The 18,476-nt window shown below is 36.7% G+C and overlaps 2 protein-coding genes across 2 annotated transcripts; one reads left to right on the top strand and one right to left on the bottom strand.

The window, feature by feature from the left end:
- The first annotated feature begins 10,640 nt into the window (after positions 1 to 10,640).
- On the top strand, positions 10,641 to 12,388 carry LOC113353824 (mitochondrial metalloendopeptidase OMA1-like). Its single transcript, XM_026597310.1, has 3 exons — positions 10,641 to 11,465; positions 11,666 to 11,814; positions 12,032 to 12,388. The coding sequence occupies exons 1-3, from the start codon at positions 11,019 to 11,021 to the stop codon at positions 12,240 to 12,242; spliced, it is 807 nt and encodes a 268-aa protein (XP_026453095.1). The 5' UTR covers positions 10,641 to 11,018; the 3' UTR covers positions 12,243 to 12,388.
- Positions 12,389 to 14,107: 1,719 nt separating this feature from the next.
- On the bottom strand, positions 14,108 to 18,079 carry LOC113348866. Its single transcript, XM_026592760.1, has 7 exons — positions 17,502 to 18,079; positions 16,919 to 17,116; positions 16,522 to 16,794; positions 15,805 to 15,907; positions 15,503 to 15,621; positions 15,217 to 15,393; positions 14,108 to 15,011 (listed from the first exon to the last, which is right to left on the bottom strand). Exons 1-7 carry the CDS (start codon positions 17,802 to 17,804, stop codon positions 14,181 to 14,183), a joined length of 2,004 nt encoding a protein of 667 aa, XP_026448545.1. The 5' UTR covers positions 17,805 to 18,079; the 3' UTR covers positions 14,108 to 14,180.
- Positions 18,080 to 18,476: the final 397 nt, after the last annotated feature.

Raw genomic sequence — 18,476 nt, 5'->3', positions numbered from 1 at the left:
ACTAAGAACCTACCACAACACAATCATCACCACTATGAACCCTTCCTTGATGTTTCTACTCTTGATTCGATCTCCAGATCCTCACTTTTAACTCTCAAACTCTCAACAGATGAAGAACAGGGGAAAGAGAAAGAAGAAGAAGAGAAAAGAATAAGAGAAAACGGATTTCTCTTAAATCGGCTTCTGAAGATAAGACTCACTATGACACGCACTTTCTTTGATAATCCCCGCCACAATGTGTCTGAATTACATTAGAAGTTTTTATCCACGAAATGATGATTTTACCCTTTGCACTAATCCAGTGACATCTTCTTTGTACAGTATCCAAATGACATGTTCGAGTAGCCCATTCCACGTAACTTTTTGAGATCTATCCAGCGATACTAGTTTCGTATCTAAATCGTTGTTAGATTAATTTATATTAATTAAAATCTATATTAACTAATCGAGTCGTTATAGGCTTAATCGTCTCTTGATCATCGTTAGGTCAATCCTTGACCGGTCTAAAAGCGTTGACGAGCTTGAGGATCGTTATAAATACCCCAGTAAGCATCCCCCATTTTGTGACATGTTTGATGTCTCGAATGAAAGGGTCAAGTCGTGGGACCTGCCACTGAGAATATAATGGTGTTATTAGGTGAAACAACTAAGTTGTTTATGAGGCCAAAATAAAATATGTATGTATTCGACGCATGTAAAGAAGCTCAAATTAATCGATGTGTATGAAGTATCATTGTTTTTGAGCTTGATTGAATAAGTCGCGGATAAGCGTCTTCAAAGAGAAAGAATGATCGACCACCTTTGGGTGATCGTTTGGGTGCTCTAGGGACACGCCATTACTTGGCCGATCGTCTCATGTGGAAGAAGGATGGCCGGTCTTCACAATGTTGCTTTGTTTGTTTTCTAAAAATAGACCTATACCATCCAACCAGGCTGGCGAAGTTGGATGGTCGTGATCATTTGCGGAAGTTTCAAACTGCCATTGACGCGACTTTAGGGTTTAGGTGGGCCGCATGGTCACCCTCTTTGGGCGAGCGATTCGAGGCTTCGATCGTCAGCTCGAGCAGGTCGGTCAGTCACGCGTGAAGGTGGGACGACAGTGATCACGTTGATGTCCTCGATGCCATTTCAAGTTAAATCTAAGCAACGCAAATCAGTTGGCGAAGATGAGTGGTCGAGATCGATTTGCGGTAGTAATGTATTTCCGCAAAGTATTTTTTAGGTTTTTGAAACAACGTGTCCATGCTTCTTTGGGCTGGCGTTTTGGTGCGCTTTAGTCTTGCTATAAGCAAGTCGATCGTTCACGTGTGCAGTTGGTTCGATGTTGAACATGTTGGTATCTCCTTGATCATTTGAAGTACGATCTAATCCGTCCAATTAAGATGGTGAAGTTGGATGGATACGATCGATTAGCGGTAGTTGTGTAAAGTCTCTTATTCAATTTAGGGTTTTCAAGGTTATGCGATCATCCTAGTTCAATCGAACGATTTGGTGCGCTATTAACTTCCCATAAGCAAGTCGATTGGTAAGGGATAGCATTGGGTCGGTGGTGGACGTCTTAGCACTTCTCTGATAGTTTGGAACGCGATCTATGCCGTCCAACTAGGCTGACAAAGTTGGACGGATATGATGGCTTTTGAGACCCTTTTTTATGGTTTTAGCTCGTTCGAGATTTGTCTTTCCGCAACGCAAACGCCCATGTTTGGGCCGGCGTTTGAGGCGCTTGTGAATAGGCAACACGGGATTCGATCAGCTAGAGGACTAGTGGGACCGCCGGTGATTGCTACGGTGATCGCCTAGTTCTACTAGGGGTAGTATAAGCTTGTTAAATCGCGCGGCCAAATTGTGTGGCCGTGATCATTTTTTGAGGACGACATTAACAGTCTAGATTTTCTTTAAAAGTAAATATGCGTTAGATCATGCTAACTTTAATTAAAAGTGTGTGAACGCATTGATCTCTTTGTCAGAGAGTGATGTAGCTCGTATGGGTATTTTCATGCAGATCTCAAAACTGACACTTCGGGAGATTTATGCTACTCTGCTGAGAGTGAACACTTCATCGTCATGTCATGTCAATGATGAGAGTTCAGCTGAGAACATAGCATGGGAAAATATCAGGCAAGCGAATGCATTAGTAACTAATGTGATAAGTTGATTTTTTATAGAATATCTGGGATTGATGCACCATTCTGATAAATTTCATAAATATGACGAATTGGTCGATACATATATAATTAAAGAGGTTTGAACACTCATCACTTTCAAATGGCTTTTGTTTCTTTGCAGGATGACAGCGCTAAATATAGGGTTTTATGATTTTGACCCTTGAACTAAAAACCACCATCAACATGTGAGCTTTCAAATTACCGGATGGTTGAAAGAATAGTATCATCATCGGTTTGCTCATCGAGCCTGTAATAAAAAAATAAGAATTCAACAGTACATATCAATAAGAAGTAAAGAGTACATAGTATATATGTTGGTTAAATCATTTGGAACATTTGTAATTAGAAATAGTATGTACTGTTTGAAACACGTACCTGTCGTAATTAGGAATTGAAACATTCGTATTGACGGATAAGGTTGCATGCTGCCTTGTTGTGATGAGTTTTCAAATTACAATTTGAACATTTAACAGATTTTTCTATTTTTCTTCTATGTACTTTTAATGCGAGTCTTTCTTTTCCTTCCTGGTGGAGCGCTTATTATTGGTGGTAGGAGAATGGTATCTTCTACAGTATACTCATCAGGCTTGTAGGAAAAAATAACAAAACCATTACTACATATCAATATGTCCCACGGTGTATATTTTCTTAATCCATTGTACTGTATGATCCTACCTAAAGTACATACTAGTATGTACTTTTCAAAACACATACATGTTGTAATTAGGAACATGCCTAGTAGCTAATAATTACAGCTGACGATAACAACTGACTTTAAAGTACTCATAGACCTAATCTAGAAACCCAGTTGCAGCAATAGATGCAGTAGCATGCGAGCATGAAAAATCATACACACGCCATCTTTTGCAAGTGCAAGTTTTCTGTTGTAGATCTACCATATGAGACATGCCCATATTTATCTACTGAGTATCTACACAGTACATATTGATAAAGGTGAAAATACTAACCTTGGAGAATGAACTTCATAGAGGTGATTATGTGACTGACTAACTTTCCAAGGACGACTAATTTGAATGTGAAGTTCAAGAAAGGCTTGATACGCATGGCTTAACTGTTCATGGTTCATCAAAAGACTATTCGCGACGTTCTGACATCAACTCCATTATACGTAGCATACATGATAAGAAAACAGCAAAGTAACTACATATCAACTGCCATAGATTAGGGGAGCATGCTTAAAAAGTAAATATAGTTACAAGAAACTATAAAATCTTAACAGTACATATAAAGCTTGTGTTGTGACAGAGGAAACTGATACAAACCCGATCTTGTCAACCAAAGGACATGTAGGTAACTTCTTCACATTATTAATCCAATTATTAAACGATTCAGTAACGCTTGAAGAAGTCTGACCATACCTACAGTCCAGGAAGAATGCACTGGACCGTTTTTCTCTTGGAATGTTGCAAAAGTATTTAGCAACCCAAGGCCTACTCGAATTAACCATTTCTTGAAGAGCTTCCTCGTATGTTGCAGGAGAAAGCGCATATGTAGCCTTATAGAAAGAATTGTACACTTCTTTATACTTTTCATCAGACTTTGCGATAGGTAAGTTTTTGGACAAGTGGAAGAAGCAATAGCTATGATGGGATTCAGGGAAAACTCTGGGAATATATTTAACCAATCCTTCACCTCGGTCAGTCACAAAAGTGATACGGCGATCATCCACAACTTTCTTTAGATTCTTAAAAAACGAATGGCAATTGCCATTATTTCTCCAGAAACTAATGCATATGTGAGAGGACAAAAACTTGCAAAAGGAATTAAAAGTTAAGCACATGGTTCTAAAAATAGGAAAACAGACAGTACATATCAATATGTAATGGCACACAGAAAATAGTACATATGTCCTTGTACTGTTACAGAAAATATACAGTACATATGTCCTTGTATTATTACAGAAAAACACCACATTTCAATATGTACAAACAAAAAAAAAACAGTTGCCTTGATTGGCGTTAAGACATTTGTATAAAATGATATTGTGAATTTAAGTAAGACGGATATATTACTATCACTAATGAACCACAGTAAAATATCTGTATTTTAATACACTTGGGGATACATAAAATTATCATATATGGATACTATTAATAAAGAGAGGTGGACTGAGAAAAAGAAAGTTTCTACAAATTTAATGTATGCTAAGTGTTATTGGATGATGTACATACATATTTATAATTCAACACACGGGGTACATATATGTGCGAGGAACTTGTAAGGATATTAAGAATTTTTTTGATGTTTCTACAACTATAAATAGAGTTGCATATTGTGGTGCATCCGCAAGTTAAAAGATGTGGTAACTATCCAAAGATTTACATCTTTAACTCTAACAAGTATAGATAAGTAATTTAATTCATCATAAATTTTAGTGTAATAATATTTATACTTCTCCAATTTAATATCGATATTACTATTATAATAACTAGTCAAGTTAGGATCATGATACATATAGGTTATTGAAATATAGAGTACCAATATATGGAGGTTTTACAGTAATGGTTGAAAAACAATAAGAAGTAATAGTTGTTATCGTAGATATACAAGCAGTTAATGGCGCATTCAAAGACGTTTAAAATACATTACTTGGTCAGGAAAGTCTTCTCAGTGTTCATTAGTAAAATCGATGGATTTGGCTTATAAGGTAAGAGAACACTGTCGGTGCCCAATTGATTTTTTTTATTAGCACAGATGTTAGTAAAGTGATTTTTGTCCAGGGTCACTAGCTCATAACTCCATAAATATTCTTTACATGCGATAATGTGAATGTTGATGTTAAAAGACAGAATGGTGAAGAATTAGAGGTGCCATAAAGTATTTCAAAGATTTTTACTGTAAAAATAGAAGAATATTGGAAAATAAATTTCTGCAAGTAGTCTACAACCATCCTGTGAAGTGAGTAAGAGGGTTAAAAAATTTCAGGAGGAAGAAGAGACTCTACCAAGTCTCAAGTAAATCACCGTAAATCTTCTTTCTTCACTAACAATTGACACATCTACGAATGATTGTGATTGTGATTATGAGTATGATTGTTATTAAGTATCCTGGTAAACCTTAACTCCGTTTCTTATAAGCCTTTTTGACTTGGAATGAAATGGTTGAGTTGTAATACTTTTTCTAAGTTTTGTTGATAGTTTAAGATAATTGTGCAACTATATAACAAAGATTTCTTATGTTATTCGTTTCTTGCCTTTTTCTTGTCATATGATCAAAGAAGGATAAAAACCTAACATTCGAAGAAAAAAATCTTTAATGTATATCATGTAATAAAGAGGACTGTTTATTTTGATTTGTGCATTGTGAGTTTAATATTTAGCTTTTTTTTTATTATTAATTGTTGTATCACAAAGTCGGATGATGGAAATCAAAATAAGGAGAATCAACTGGGGAAAATTTACTGAAACTCATGGTTCTTCCCTATGAACCAATCTTTTTACAATTCTCATTTCTCTTTGTAAATCTATTTGTTGAAGAAACGGTAAAAAGTTGGCTTGAAAAGTGTTTGTGAGAAGTCCTTAACGAGTTTCTTGCATCACCAACTCACGAAATTCAACAATAAGTGTTTGATTCATTCGTCTTTTGTTGCTTCTTTTAATTTTTAGCGTTCGATTTCCTATGTTTCGTTTCTTATTTATGTAATTCCTCAATTGCTTCTTAGTATTTAATTTCTGTGTTTCTTTCCTCGAGTTTGCTTTAGTTTTAACTTTCTTTTTTGTTATTTTATTATTGGTAATGTTGCATCACATTCAATTGCATAGTATCACCATGCAAGTTTTTACATGAAATTTCCAAGGTTTCGGGAATAAATTGGCTCACCAACTTCTTAAATTTTGCATTTCCTCTCATGATCCTGATGTTATATTTCTGTGAGAAACTCAATTTCTTCAACAACAACTAATAATCTTCTTTAGGAATTTAATTATACGTATTAGTGGTCGTCTTTATCTCTAGGTCAATCTGGTGGAGTTGCGCTTTTATGGAAGGATGTCTTTCACTTTCGACTTGTATATGTTACCTCCAACTTTGTTCATATAGAACTCAAAGCAACTTCTCATGATACTTCTTGGGTACTTACTCATTTATATGGCAGTCCTCATCTTGTTGATAAAAAAAAATTATGGGATCAACTAGCTGAATTTTGGGCTTCCTTCATTATCCCTAGCTCATACTTGGGAATTCACATTATCCTATATCATGAAGACAAAAGTTCTTAGTCCATCTTTTTATTTCTCTTCAAAAAATCATTATGTTAATAATATCATATCCCGCAGTGGTTTTATGTGCATATTTTTGGTAACCTATATACATAGAGTAATCATCGATGATATCGTCAACTAGCGCAGATACAAATCGATCGTGTATCGGCAGCTGCAAACTGTTTTATCTTTTTCCACTGGTATCTCTTCTCCAGGATATTCCAGTCATTATGATGTAGTTTCAAGTCATAATGTCGTTGGTTTAAGTTCTTGTAGTGTAGGTTCAAGTTTTCTTGGAAGTCAACGAAGTTTGAGAAGTCGTGGAAGTCAACGAAATCTTCTTTATACTCGAAATATAGTGGTGGTTACTCAATTGGCAGCAAGTGGTGAAGTTGTTGACATGAAAACAACTCTTAGAGGTTTGCTTAACCAATCTTGGACTGACACTTTAACTCATGGTAGTGGATTGAACATTGAAGCAGTTATGCAATCTACTCTTTATACCCTAATTTCCTCATTTATATCAGCGCTCCACCCATTTCAAGAATTTTATCGTGTTCCCCTCCGCACGGATGATCCTCTTAAAGTTACTTTTTAAGGTTTTGGATATGACTCTCTTGATGAGACTCAATGACCAAGTGAGACTCAAACTGGTGTGTTCTCTGTTGTGTTGAACACACTCTTGATCCAGAAAACATGACGGAATGGATCTTTAATGGTCAGGAAAATCAGTAGTTTATGGATTAATTTAATTTCGAGCATTTGTAATTGTTTTCTTTTTATTAATGAAAATTATCTTAAAATTAATGTTAAAATCCAAACTGAGTTTACTTTTAATTAAGTTTTAATTAGATTTAACTAACTAAAAAAATGTCGGGAAATTGAGGGATAATTTATATTGCAGTCGTAATTGAAAACCATGGCGACTGCAACATAAAGTATCCTCCAATTTGTCGGGGTATCCCCCACATCTTAAAAAAAACGCAATCGCATTACATAAAAATATTATATAAAACTTAATTAATCATCATTAAGTCCATGCACATGAATCTTAATTAATCATCATTCGTAATTTGCCTTCGACAAATTTAAAAAGAGCTATAATTCTCTGAATAAACCGATAAATAATAAGTTAATAGGATTTTAACAAATTTTATAAAACTTTGTTTATCATCCGTTCGATAGTGAACGACCCAGGATGATCTTAGTTTATCATCCACAAATTTTCTGCATAATTTCTCACAATCTTATTGATAAAGGGAAATCTATTTTAAAGGCTCTTATTGGTTTTTCTTGAACTTTCATTACCGGCTAACGTTATAAACTTTTAATATACATTGTCCGGTAAATTAAAAATGGTTAAATTTAAATATGCATCACTTGTAACTGATATCGAGGATCAAATAAGAGTAACGTCAGCTTCTCAAGTGAAGTGAGCACAAGTCATTTCGATGGAGAGAAGGCATAAGTTGAATTGTATGATATTGAATATACAAAAGGGTTGGTCACTAGCTATTGGATGATGAACCAATAAGCGACCTACATAGCGTCGAATGCGGATACAAAGTTGCTAGCGATGAAAACTTGACCGACTGGTATAGTGACCATCGAGCGATGAAGTCTTTATCGCTCGGTAGAGACTATACCGCGATTGGATATTTTATATTTTTTCCACTTATTGAATTATGTTTGACACTTTTTAATACCCATGATGAACGCACAAGTAGCAAATCCTTGAATTTACAAAGGTGCAAAAGAACCGGTATTACAGAGTCAAGAGTGTTATATATAGGTTCATAGACTACCAATAGATCTTCCATCCGAAAATAAATCGAGTTGCCACTCCAATTCCACGTTTCACGACATGATCACTGTTAAGGATACCAGAGCTATCCTTCCTCTAGACTCTCAACTGAGTCAGTCAGATGACCAAGATAAACAGCTCTATTTTGTAGGCTAAGAACTCGTTCTTTTAAGTGAGAATTTATTAGTCAGTTTTTGACTCAGATTAAACTCTGTAACAACTATGTAACAGCTTCTCAGTATAAATAAGAGTTCTATCTCCACAAGTTAAGTATGGAAGATATTCACCAAAACCTTCTCTTTAAGTTGGTATCCTCCTCGATCCAACCCACGCTTAAAAAAAAACTTCAATGGCAACAAATACAAATCAACTACGTCAGATCCAGATACACCACCTCGTTACCCTAAAGCTCACGGAAATAAACTTTTTGCTATGGAAAACTCAGTTCAAACGTATTCTTAAAAATTATGGACTCACAAGGTTCGTTGATGGGACGAAGGAAAAAACCCCCCACGAACTTTACCTAACTCACAAGAAATCAATCCAGAATACACAGCGTATGAAGAACAAGATTCTCTTCTTGTTGGCTGGCTGAACTCTATATTAACAGATGTTGTTCTAGGTAAAGTTAGTGGATTAGAAACGTCCAAAGAGGTCTGAGATACACTAGAGAGACACTTTGCACGAAAAACAAAGGTTCATCAGATGCATATTAAGAAGCACCTTCATTCTATGAACAAAGGTAACGAAACCTTAAAAGCATTTTTTAGTGAAGCTAAAAGTTTGTTTGATCATCTTGCAGCATCTGGCTATATATACTGTAATTGCTGATGAGATGAAACAATCCATCAGCAATGGGTTGAATCAGACTTATGATCCTGTTGTCACTACCTTGAGTACAATTGAAGAGATGGACATGGAAACATTTTATGCACATCTCTTCACTTTTGATATGCGTCTCGAACAACAACTAGCTTTACTGCAGCAACCAATATCAAATATTGTTGTCTCCAACTCAGCTTCGTCTAGCAGAAATGGTCCAAAAAATTCTAACAATCAAAGCCGAGGACCATACCAAACAAACAACAACCAGTTCAACCGCAGAAATCAACCACCTCAAAGAAGTTCCAACCAGGAAGAACAACCATGTTAGATCTGCAGGAAAACGAAACCACACAGCTGACAGGTTGGTTTCGCTATGAAAAGCCCAACAACAATCAACAAAATCAACCAGTAGCATATATTTCCCTACCTGGAGGTCCAACTGATAATCAATGGGTGACTGATACCGGTGCAACTCATCACTTAATTGCAGATATGAGGAACTTGACAATCCCTCATGAGTATGATGGTACTGAACAAGTACATGTTGGTAATGGTAATGCACTGAATATTGCTAATATTGGCAATGCCTCCTTCACGTATAAATCGAGATCATTCCATTTAAACAATATATACCATGTACCCCCAATAAACCAATTTACAGTCAGTTTCTCAGTTTTGCAAGGATAATGATGTATACTTTGAATTTCACACATCTTTCTTTGTTGTGAAGGACAAGCACACGGGGATAACACTACTGCAAGGGCTGAATAGGAATGGGATTTACATATTTGAAGGAGTTGACACAATAGACAAACCAATAAATCCACAGTCATATGTCTCATCTACCTTCCCAATTTGGCACCAGCGTCTAGGTCATCCTATGCTATGCATTGTCTCTAGAATCTGTCATCAATATATTTTTTCAGTTTCAAATAAACAGTTTGATTATTGTCTTTCTTTATTGTTTTTGACATTTAGGTTTCACCTCATCTATCTAGAACTGGTTTTCATTACTATATGCTTCTTATGGATGTCTATTCTCACTTCACGTGGATCTTTCCTCTTGTTCAATGTTCAAATGCTTTACAAACTTTTATTCAATTTCGTAAACAAGTAGAGCATTTCAAAGAACATAAAATCAAAGTTTTTCAATCAGATAATGCATTAGAGTATAAAAAATTCACTGCATATCTCAATAATTCTGGCATACAACACAGGTTTTCTTGCCCACATACGTCGCCTCAAAATGGTATTGCTGAACGACGAGTTAGACATGTCGCAGAGTCCGGAGCTCCGGATTGGCACTTTTATTTGAGGCTCACATGCCAACTTCATTTTGGTCAGATGAGCCCCACGTTTTCCTGTTTTCCAAACTCTATGTAGTAGAAAAAAAGGATTGAACCAGTCAATTCTATGCAGTAAAAAAGTACATTCAACTAATGGTAGATGAAGGAAAAGAAAGTACTGAATTTTAAGGGGTTACCTAAGGTCTTAAGGTGTTTGTCATCCGCAATCTAAGAAAAAGACTGTAAATAAGACGTCTTCTTTGTTTGCGAAAGTTGGGAACTTTCCCATGGACTTGAGAAAAACCCTCTCATTTTCTTGCAGAAACCAAATGCTCTTCTGAGTATAACCAGTTACTCCTCTTGATCAAGGTTTACAAATTTTTTGTACTTGTTGTTTAAGATAATTTTATAAAATTATGAGTAATTTGAGAAAGGCAAAATTAGCCATTAATATAATCCGTAATCTGGGTTCTAAAATTTTAACCCGAAGGTGCAGAAACCCAGTGCGTGAAGCTAAGCATCAGTTGAAGCAACAATGTGTTTCTGTGAATTCACCATCAACTACTAATACCTGGAGAGTTTCTTGGCATTCAAAGTTTACTTCTTTTCACGCATTTGGAAAACAAACTCATCGAGGTGCACATCAAAATTTCATTCCCCTTAGTCCCAGAAATAGATTGATTAGATTTTTGGTTATTGGTGGAGTAGTTATTACTGTATGGGGATTAGAAAGAATCCTTATTCAAAAAGATTTCATTTAATTCTTGTATCGATTGATTTGGAAAGAGAAATTGGAGAAGTCATGTTTAATGATCTAAAGAAAACTTATGAAGGGAAAATTCTTCCTGAAACACATCCGGAAAGTGTCAGGGTTAGATCAATAGGCATTGAGATAATTGAAGCTTTACAAAGGGGATTAAGGTATGAGAAAGTAGGGAGTGGTCTTGGATACAGCAATGAAGTTCAGGATGATGTTATGAAGGTGAAGAGAAATAGAAAGAAAGGTGCTACTTATCATTTGGAAGGACTACATTGGGAGATTTTGGTTGTTAATGAACCACGGGTTAATGCCATAAGTATTCCTGGTGGAAAGATTGTTGTTTTCACTGGTTTGCTTGATGTTTTTAAAACAGATGCTGAGATAGCTACAATAGTCGCACATGAGGTATTTGATTTTATGCTTCTTTCGTTAGCTTCTTAGAATTTTTTGGTGAAATGTGGAGAAAGGCCTTCGACAGGGACACATAGGAAGCTCTGGTTGAGCTAGGAAACATGTATATTTGGTCGTGTAGTTTGTTGTTTATTTTGTTTGGATGGTGTTTTCCTTGGATAGAGATGGAATCTAATATTGTATTCTGATATCAGGTTGGGCATCTTGTGGCAAGACATAAAGCAGAATTCGTCTCAAAGTTTACGTGGCTTATAATTCTGGAAGTAATTCTGAACATTGGTGATGAGATGAGTGAACGGATAACTGAGGCATATAAATATCTCTTGTTGCCTTCCCGTCGGAGGTATTTATTGTGGTTTAAGTAGAATTCTATTGTTTACAAGCGTTGCTGCTTGTCCGCCTTTTCATATACTCAAAACTCGTCACAATGGAGTTCTATTTCTAGTTGTTGTTGTTGCTTTGGTCTTTCTTGTAGAAAGCTTGATACTGGCATCAAGTATGTGCTTATGTTTCTTGCTAGTAGAGGTATTTTATTCTTCCTGCATGTTTTCTCTTATTAGGAATGAAATGGAGGCAGACTATATTGGGTTACTTTTGCTTGCCTCAGCTGGATACGATCCTCAGATGGCGCCACAAGTGTATGAGAAGCTTGGGGAGTTTAGTGGAGAGTCACCATTAGATGATGATGATAGTCTTGCATCCATCCGGAATAAAGAGAGCAGAAGTACTGTCCCGAGCCAAAGTTATGGGAGAAGCCCTTGGCATATATAAGGAATCAAGGTCAGGCTTCCTTTTGGAGATGTTAAGAATGTGGGTTATATAAATATATAAGGAATCAAGGTCAGGCATCCTTTTGGAGATGTTAAGAATGTGGGTTATATAAATACATAGTTTCAATCTCTATAACAGAACACCCACATTTTAGTTTCTCCGAATCACACAAAATTTGGTCGAGCCAATTTAGATATCTGATGGAATTTTGATTGGAACCTGGTGTTGGCTTGAAATCCGTTGGACACCCACATCCATTAATTAGTGGTACAGTATAATTCCTAGAGTAAATATGTCTTACCCACGGGCACTTTCTTACCTTTTCTTGCCAGAGAAACAAAATTTGATGGACCGTCTCATTTACATCCGGTAATGAAATCTTTTGTCCCATACCTTTCACGTCGGAGTAAGAGGAGGAGTCTGGTCGAGTATAAATCAGATATTTGTCATTTCTGGAGTCATTACATTACAGCTTCACTTGACCTCAAGATGTTTTTTCTTTCAATTATAGACCGACGAACATCTATTACTTTTCTTAAACTGCGATTTTCACTAACAACAAAAGGTGCAACATTTGAGCTTTGTGACTGATATTTTGCTGCTTGCAGCACCTACCCTCCGATGACTAGGAAGCTCCTTAATTTTACCCAATCCCTGACATCCTCATTCCACAAGTGATAGTACTTCTGCTTGCCAACCTCAAGCTTAAGTTTTCTATGTGCAATATGACTAGGAATGTTATCCATATTGCTTATAACCCAATTCCACTTTTGATTCCTCGAGTCTATCACCTCGGAAACAAGTGCTAAAGATTCAAATCAAGCAAGCTATCAACCAAGCCTGGAACCCTGGTATCTCCAGAAATCAACCTTGGCCAAAGAGCAGTAGATGCCACAGACGCCATTAAAATCAACTGAGCAGGAGAGGAGAAGAAGGAGATGCCCAGATCGAGCGCTACTCTCTCAATCTTCTGGTTTATGTAGAAAAGAAAAGAAAAACTACGGAATTTCGGATAGTTCTAAAAAAAAGAAACGCGCAGTATGTCAGGGTAATTCCTATGGGATGGTAAATCTAAGATTTGCCTATCTCGATCCAATTATGGGATGAACAACAAGGAATAGACCCGCATTGATAAACTAGGGTGGTATGTTTTGCACTTTGTTTAGCTTATGCCCCCCACCAGAAACAAATACTACGAGATAGTTTTAGTCCCACATCGCGTATGTCAGAGTGCATAGGGGTTAGTGCTTGTGTGTAAATATAGACGAAATGAGCTGAGTGAAGTCTAACCCGTTCTGTCAGGGGTGAAAGGCGTCCCGTTGATGATCGAATAGTGACGACGGGTCGTGCCGACACCCACCAAAGCGAACACATCTCTATGGAGGCGAGCGAGGCTAGCCCTACTTTAGGCTAGGCTTGCCCGTCAATTTTTGGAAGCCCCCGATATTTTGTTGGGGACTATCACCAAACTCAAATTTTTTTCATATATTTCTGCTGACAGTATAGAGCAAATAAGTTACTTAAGCAAATACTTACCAAACTTAAATCGAATGTACGATTGTTAATGAAATGGGTTCATGGGATGCGGAAAATCCAAATTGAATTTGCTAATAGAGCTAACAAACACTGCATCTACTTTAGGCTAGGCTTGCCCGTCAATTTTTGGAAGCCCCCGATATTTTGTTGGGGACTATCACCAAACTCAAATTTTTTTCATATATTTCTGCTGACAGTATAGAGCAAATAAGTTACTTAAGCAAATACTTACCAAACTTAAATCGAATGTACGATTGTTAATGAAATGGGTTCATGGGATGCGGAAAATCCAAATTGAATTTGCTAATAGAGCTAACAAACACTGCATCTACATGATAATATTTATATACTATCTATTATTATACTTGTAAATTAGTAACTATGTTTCTTTTTTTTTTCTTTTCACATTGTATGTGTACAGTAATCTTCATCCTTTTCTAGTTCACTAATCAACTGTTCCATCATTTTCCTATACATTGGCATAAAATGATCATTAATCATAGTTCTTGAAAGTCGAAGCTTGCTATACAGTTGTCGAGGTGTTTCATAAATGCCAACACGTTCTTCAATATTGGCGGTGATTGGGTTATTATCATCATCATCCTCATCAGAAGAAGAGGAGGACGAGGTGGAGTTTCTCCTCGTCTCAACTGGTACAGAGACGATATGCATTATACGACCAGGAGGGTAAAATGGCTGGACCTCTGACGAAGCATCGAAGGCTGAGGCGCCAGATGTTTTAGTTTCTACCACTCCTACATTGCCTAGCAGAGTATTTTCCTCTTCAGTAATTTCTTTGGCAGCAGCTTCTTCTTCTTCCCGAACTTCCTGAACATTGACTTCATCTTCACCCCCTTGCCTTTGAAGCTCTTTCTCTAGTTCATACCACAATTCACCTGCAGTCATGTCTTCAACTGCTGACGTACTGACGTGATCAACCGAGATTAGTTCCCCTTCTTCCTCTGTATCACTGTGCCTTGGAACACCTCTCGAGCAGCCATAACCTAGTTCATCTACCTCTGAATCTCCAACCGACATGGTCCCTTGAGTGTCAACAGAGGTTCGATTACGAGATGTTAATTGAGAGGCTTGATCAGGCTTGTCAGCTTCATCATTAACATTTGAAAATGGACCCACACTACGGCGACGGGCACCCATGCAAGACCATGCTGAGAAAGATGAACGGGTCCTGACAACTGCCTGAGCAACATTCTGTGCCCTCTTCATTACAATCTGACGCAACCAAACATTCAAGTATCATGCAAGAGTTACACAAACAATCACCACGGATACCGACAAAGAAATACAAGGCATTATCTACAATGGAATGCTTAGGTGTAATATACAGCTACTGTTGTTGTGAAACAAAGCAACTCTTTTCTCCCTATTTGTTCTATCTGTTCCTATAAGCTTCTCTACTAATTTCACTAAGACAAACCTGAGTACTGCTGGAAACTGGTCGCAGAAGAGCACCTGCACCAGCAACCCTTGCCTTTGCTGTAGCTATAGATGGTAGACGAGATCCAAGAGCAGAAGCCGAACGATAAACAACATTCAAGATTCTCGTCTGCTCAACTTGATCTCGCAGGTCATTTAACCAAGATGATGCTGTGACCTGCTTTGCAGACACAGTAACATTATGTTCATGGCTTCATGCATTATAAAAATAATAACTGTTTAGATCGTAACAAACTATTTAATAAAGGAATAAACTTGTACTGCACCTCTGAACGAAGATCATCGATGGAAGCAGTTGAAAAAGTGGGAACCAGGTCAGAGCCATTGACAATAGTAGTAATGAAGTGTTTGCCTGATTCTGCTAAATCCCATGTCATACAAGCAGCTGGATAATACAAGTGTCAATTGATATTGAGCAACCTTCCAAAAGTCAACGCTTTCGTACTTATACAACAAACAAACTATAAAGTTGAGAACCTTTGGATTCCATGCCGGTATCCACAATAGTGGTTCACTTGAAACAACTTCTGATGAAACTACGCTAAAGAAGCATTCAATGGGTACATACCAGGAGCAAATGTTACACAGGTGCTCGAAGAGAACTCCTTTCGTTCTCGAAGAATATATGTCAGGAGTGCAGCAGTACCTCCACCCAATGAATGCCCAACAACCTGGAGAGGAGTAACAAAATATCACCAACAATTTTCATGCATAAAAAAGATGGATAACACCGTCTAAATGTACAACAACGACAGCCAGCAGCACCGTGAAAATGTATACCAACTTGTTAAAGCAAAGGACAAATCCATGGGTCGATAAAGAAGGAATTGAACACCTTCATGTGGACAGTGACATTTGATAACTTCTTCATATAAAAGTAAGAAATGAATACAATAGAACCTCTATTAAGACATGGTAGCCTCTCGACAGTAGAACCGCATGATACAGGAGCTTCAAGCAAGGTTACCTTCTCCTTCTAGTCACTTAAGAAATATTCTTGTGTCCATCTTAACTAGTAAGTTCAAGCAAGGTTACCTTCTCCTTCTAGTCACTTGAGAAATATTCTTGTGTCCATCTTAACTAGTAAGCTCCAATCCTAGTCTTGGCACACTTAAGGTATATTCACATTCATATACTATATTTAAAATTATAACAAAATCACAGATCCATTGAGGTGGTAATCTGGGTTGGTATCAGAGGTACAATGAATAGAAATCACACACATATCATATAGATTGATACAAATATGTACATGATTCGGCTAAGATTAGTAGATTAGATCCACCTTAATTTTGTAATCTGGATGTTCGTCAAGTGCCTTTAAAAGGATTGGGGTACTGAGTTTTGCAATCCACCGAGCTGCAGCAACCATCCCACAATGTGCATACCCTAAAACTAAATTACTAATACCACCTTCATGTATAACTGAATGATGAAATGGGACTACAGCCCCAGTTACCGCTGTAAGCGTGTCTTTAATACTATGAGTCCCCCGAATCAATAAGAGGAAAACTCTTGAACTTCTATCACACAAAATCGTGAAAGCAGGCTTCAAAAGCTGCAAAAGACAAAATAATTTTAAGTACTATAAGCATCAGAAGCTTTTATTGTCACACCTGAATCAGATTACAACTAGGATATTCATAAACCAAAGAATTGTGGAAACCAAAATGACTATGTACCCCTGCTTTAGGCTCTTGAAGGAGAACATCCTCTTGAGAATACCCCCCAGATTCTAAAAACACTGGGAAAGGCTTCTTCGAGAAAAGCATGCAAAGAGTCAACAGCCTCAGAAAATACACCAACTCCGCTATAATCTCAGGACCTTTAAGCTGAACAGAACTACTCCCAGCATAAACACTTGCAACATGCAAATTACCCTGCAACAACATAAGCTCACATAATTCAACAATAATATTTTCCAGTAGAACCATTAGTTATGACTATTTCAGGTATACCTTAGTGAAATTGGTAGGGAAAGCTTATAGGAATAGATAGAACCAATAGGGGAAATTTTTTACTTTTTTCACAACAATAGCTGTATATCACACCTAATCATTCCATTGTAGATAATACCATTACTTATGACCAATTCAGCTTCTTACTGGCATAGTTTTAGCAGTTTTCAAACTGAAACTTCATAATTTGATCAATTCCTTCACTGATAAATCCTAAATGTCAAGATGTCCGTATCTAAGAACGACAAATTTACTTCATTCAATCAAAAACGACAGAATAGTTCTAACAAGGAAAAAAAAAACTTACCTGACGTCTCATGAGATAATTTATACCAAAAGCTAAATCCCCAATAGGCCATTTTCCTAGGGTTTCAGAATAAGTAAACCTAAGTGTTTCAGATAACGTTCCCATAGTTTCAAACCAAGTAGCAGGTGCTTGTGCAGGTCTTCTTAATATCTTCCTCCTAACAGACCTATTTAATTTTGATAAATCTCCATGATGATCATTATTATCATCCTCTTCATCATCTTTAGGTGATAATCTTTTACTTAATACATAATATAAAAGCATTGCTGCTCCTGCAGCTGTAGCCATTGTTGCTGTCGCCATTAAAAATTTCTCCTTCGAGATTAGAACTCTCACATGACCATATTATCAAACAGTTGTCGTGCAGATCTAATTTCCGGTGAGAATTGAAGATCTTGCAGAAAGGAGTACGCAAAATTGGGGGTTTTGGAATTAAATTAAAATAGAAGGATTTGGCGTTATTGAAAGTTGAATCTTTTTGTGATCGGAGAATTTAATTTATTATTTTGTTAAGGTTTATTACAAATGCAAATCAAAGAGAGAGAGAGAATTCAACTTTTTTTCTGTTCTGAGAAAGCTGAGTGAGACGCTGATAAATTTTATTTTGGAATTTGCGATTTAATAACTCTTTAGATTATGGTTTGACTAAATTACGTAAATACCCTTAAATTTGTGTTTATGAAATGGAAAATTTCTTGTTTGGTCCTAGGTCCATATAGTTATTTATAGTAGGGTCCAACCGGATTTTTTTCTATCCGGAGGTCCAAAATTAATTAAAACATGGAAATGTGCATAATGCCCATTACTACCAAACGTGTGTGTCTACACTGCTTACAAGTTTGAGTACATATCTGGTACACTGCTTAAAAATTCGAGTACCTATTTGCTACACTGCTTACAAATTTGAGTACATATCTGTCGCACTGCTTAGAAATCTGAGTACATATCTGTCGTACTGCTTACAAATCCGATTAT

Source organism: Papaver somniferum, chromosome 2 (genome assembly GCF_003573695.1).
Source record: "Papaver somniferum cultivar HN1 chromosome 2, ASM357369v1, whole genome shotgun sequence".
Lineage (NCBI taxonomy): Eukaryota > Viridiplantae > Streptophyta > Magnoliopsida > Ranunculales > Papaveraceae > Papaver > Papaver somniferum.
The sequence above is the reverse complement of the archived record's forward strand: the minus strand, read 5'-3'. Positions and strand labels throughout refer to the sequence as shown.

Coding starts and splice junctions, on each gene's coding strand:
- LOC113348866 (XM_026592760.1), bottom strand. CDS start 17,804: ATGGCGACAGCAACAATGGCTACAGCTGCAGGAGCAGCAATGCTTTTA. Junction 15,622..15,804: donor CTGTGTAACATTTGCTCCTG/GTATGTACCCAT, acceptor TGTATTATCCAG/CTGCTTGTATGACATGGGAT. Junction 15,394..15,502: donor TCGATGATCTTCGTTCAGAG/GTGCAGTACAAG, acceptor TCTGCAAAGCAG/GTCACAGCATCATCTTGGTT.
- LOC113353824 (XM_026597310.1), top strand. CDS start 11,019: ATGGGGATTAGAAAGAATCCTTATTCAAAAAGATTTCATTTAATTCTT. Junction 11,466..11,665: donor CTACAATAGTCGCACATGAG/GTATTTGATTTT, acceptor TTCTGATATCAG/GTTGGGCATCTTGTGGCAAG. Junction 11,815..12,031: donor TTGTTGCCTTCCCGTCGGAG/GTATTTATTGTG, acceptor TTCTCTTATTAG/GAATGAAATGGAGGCAGACT.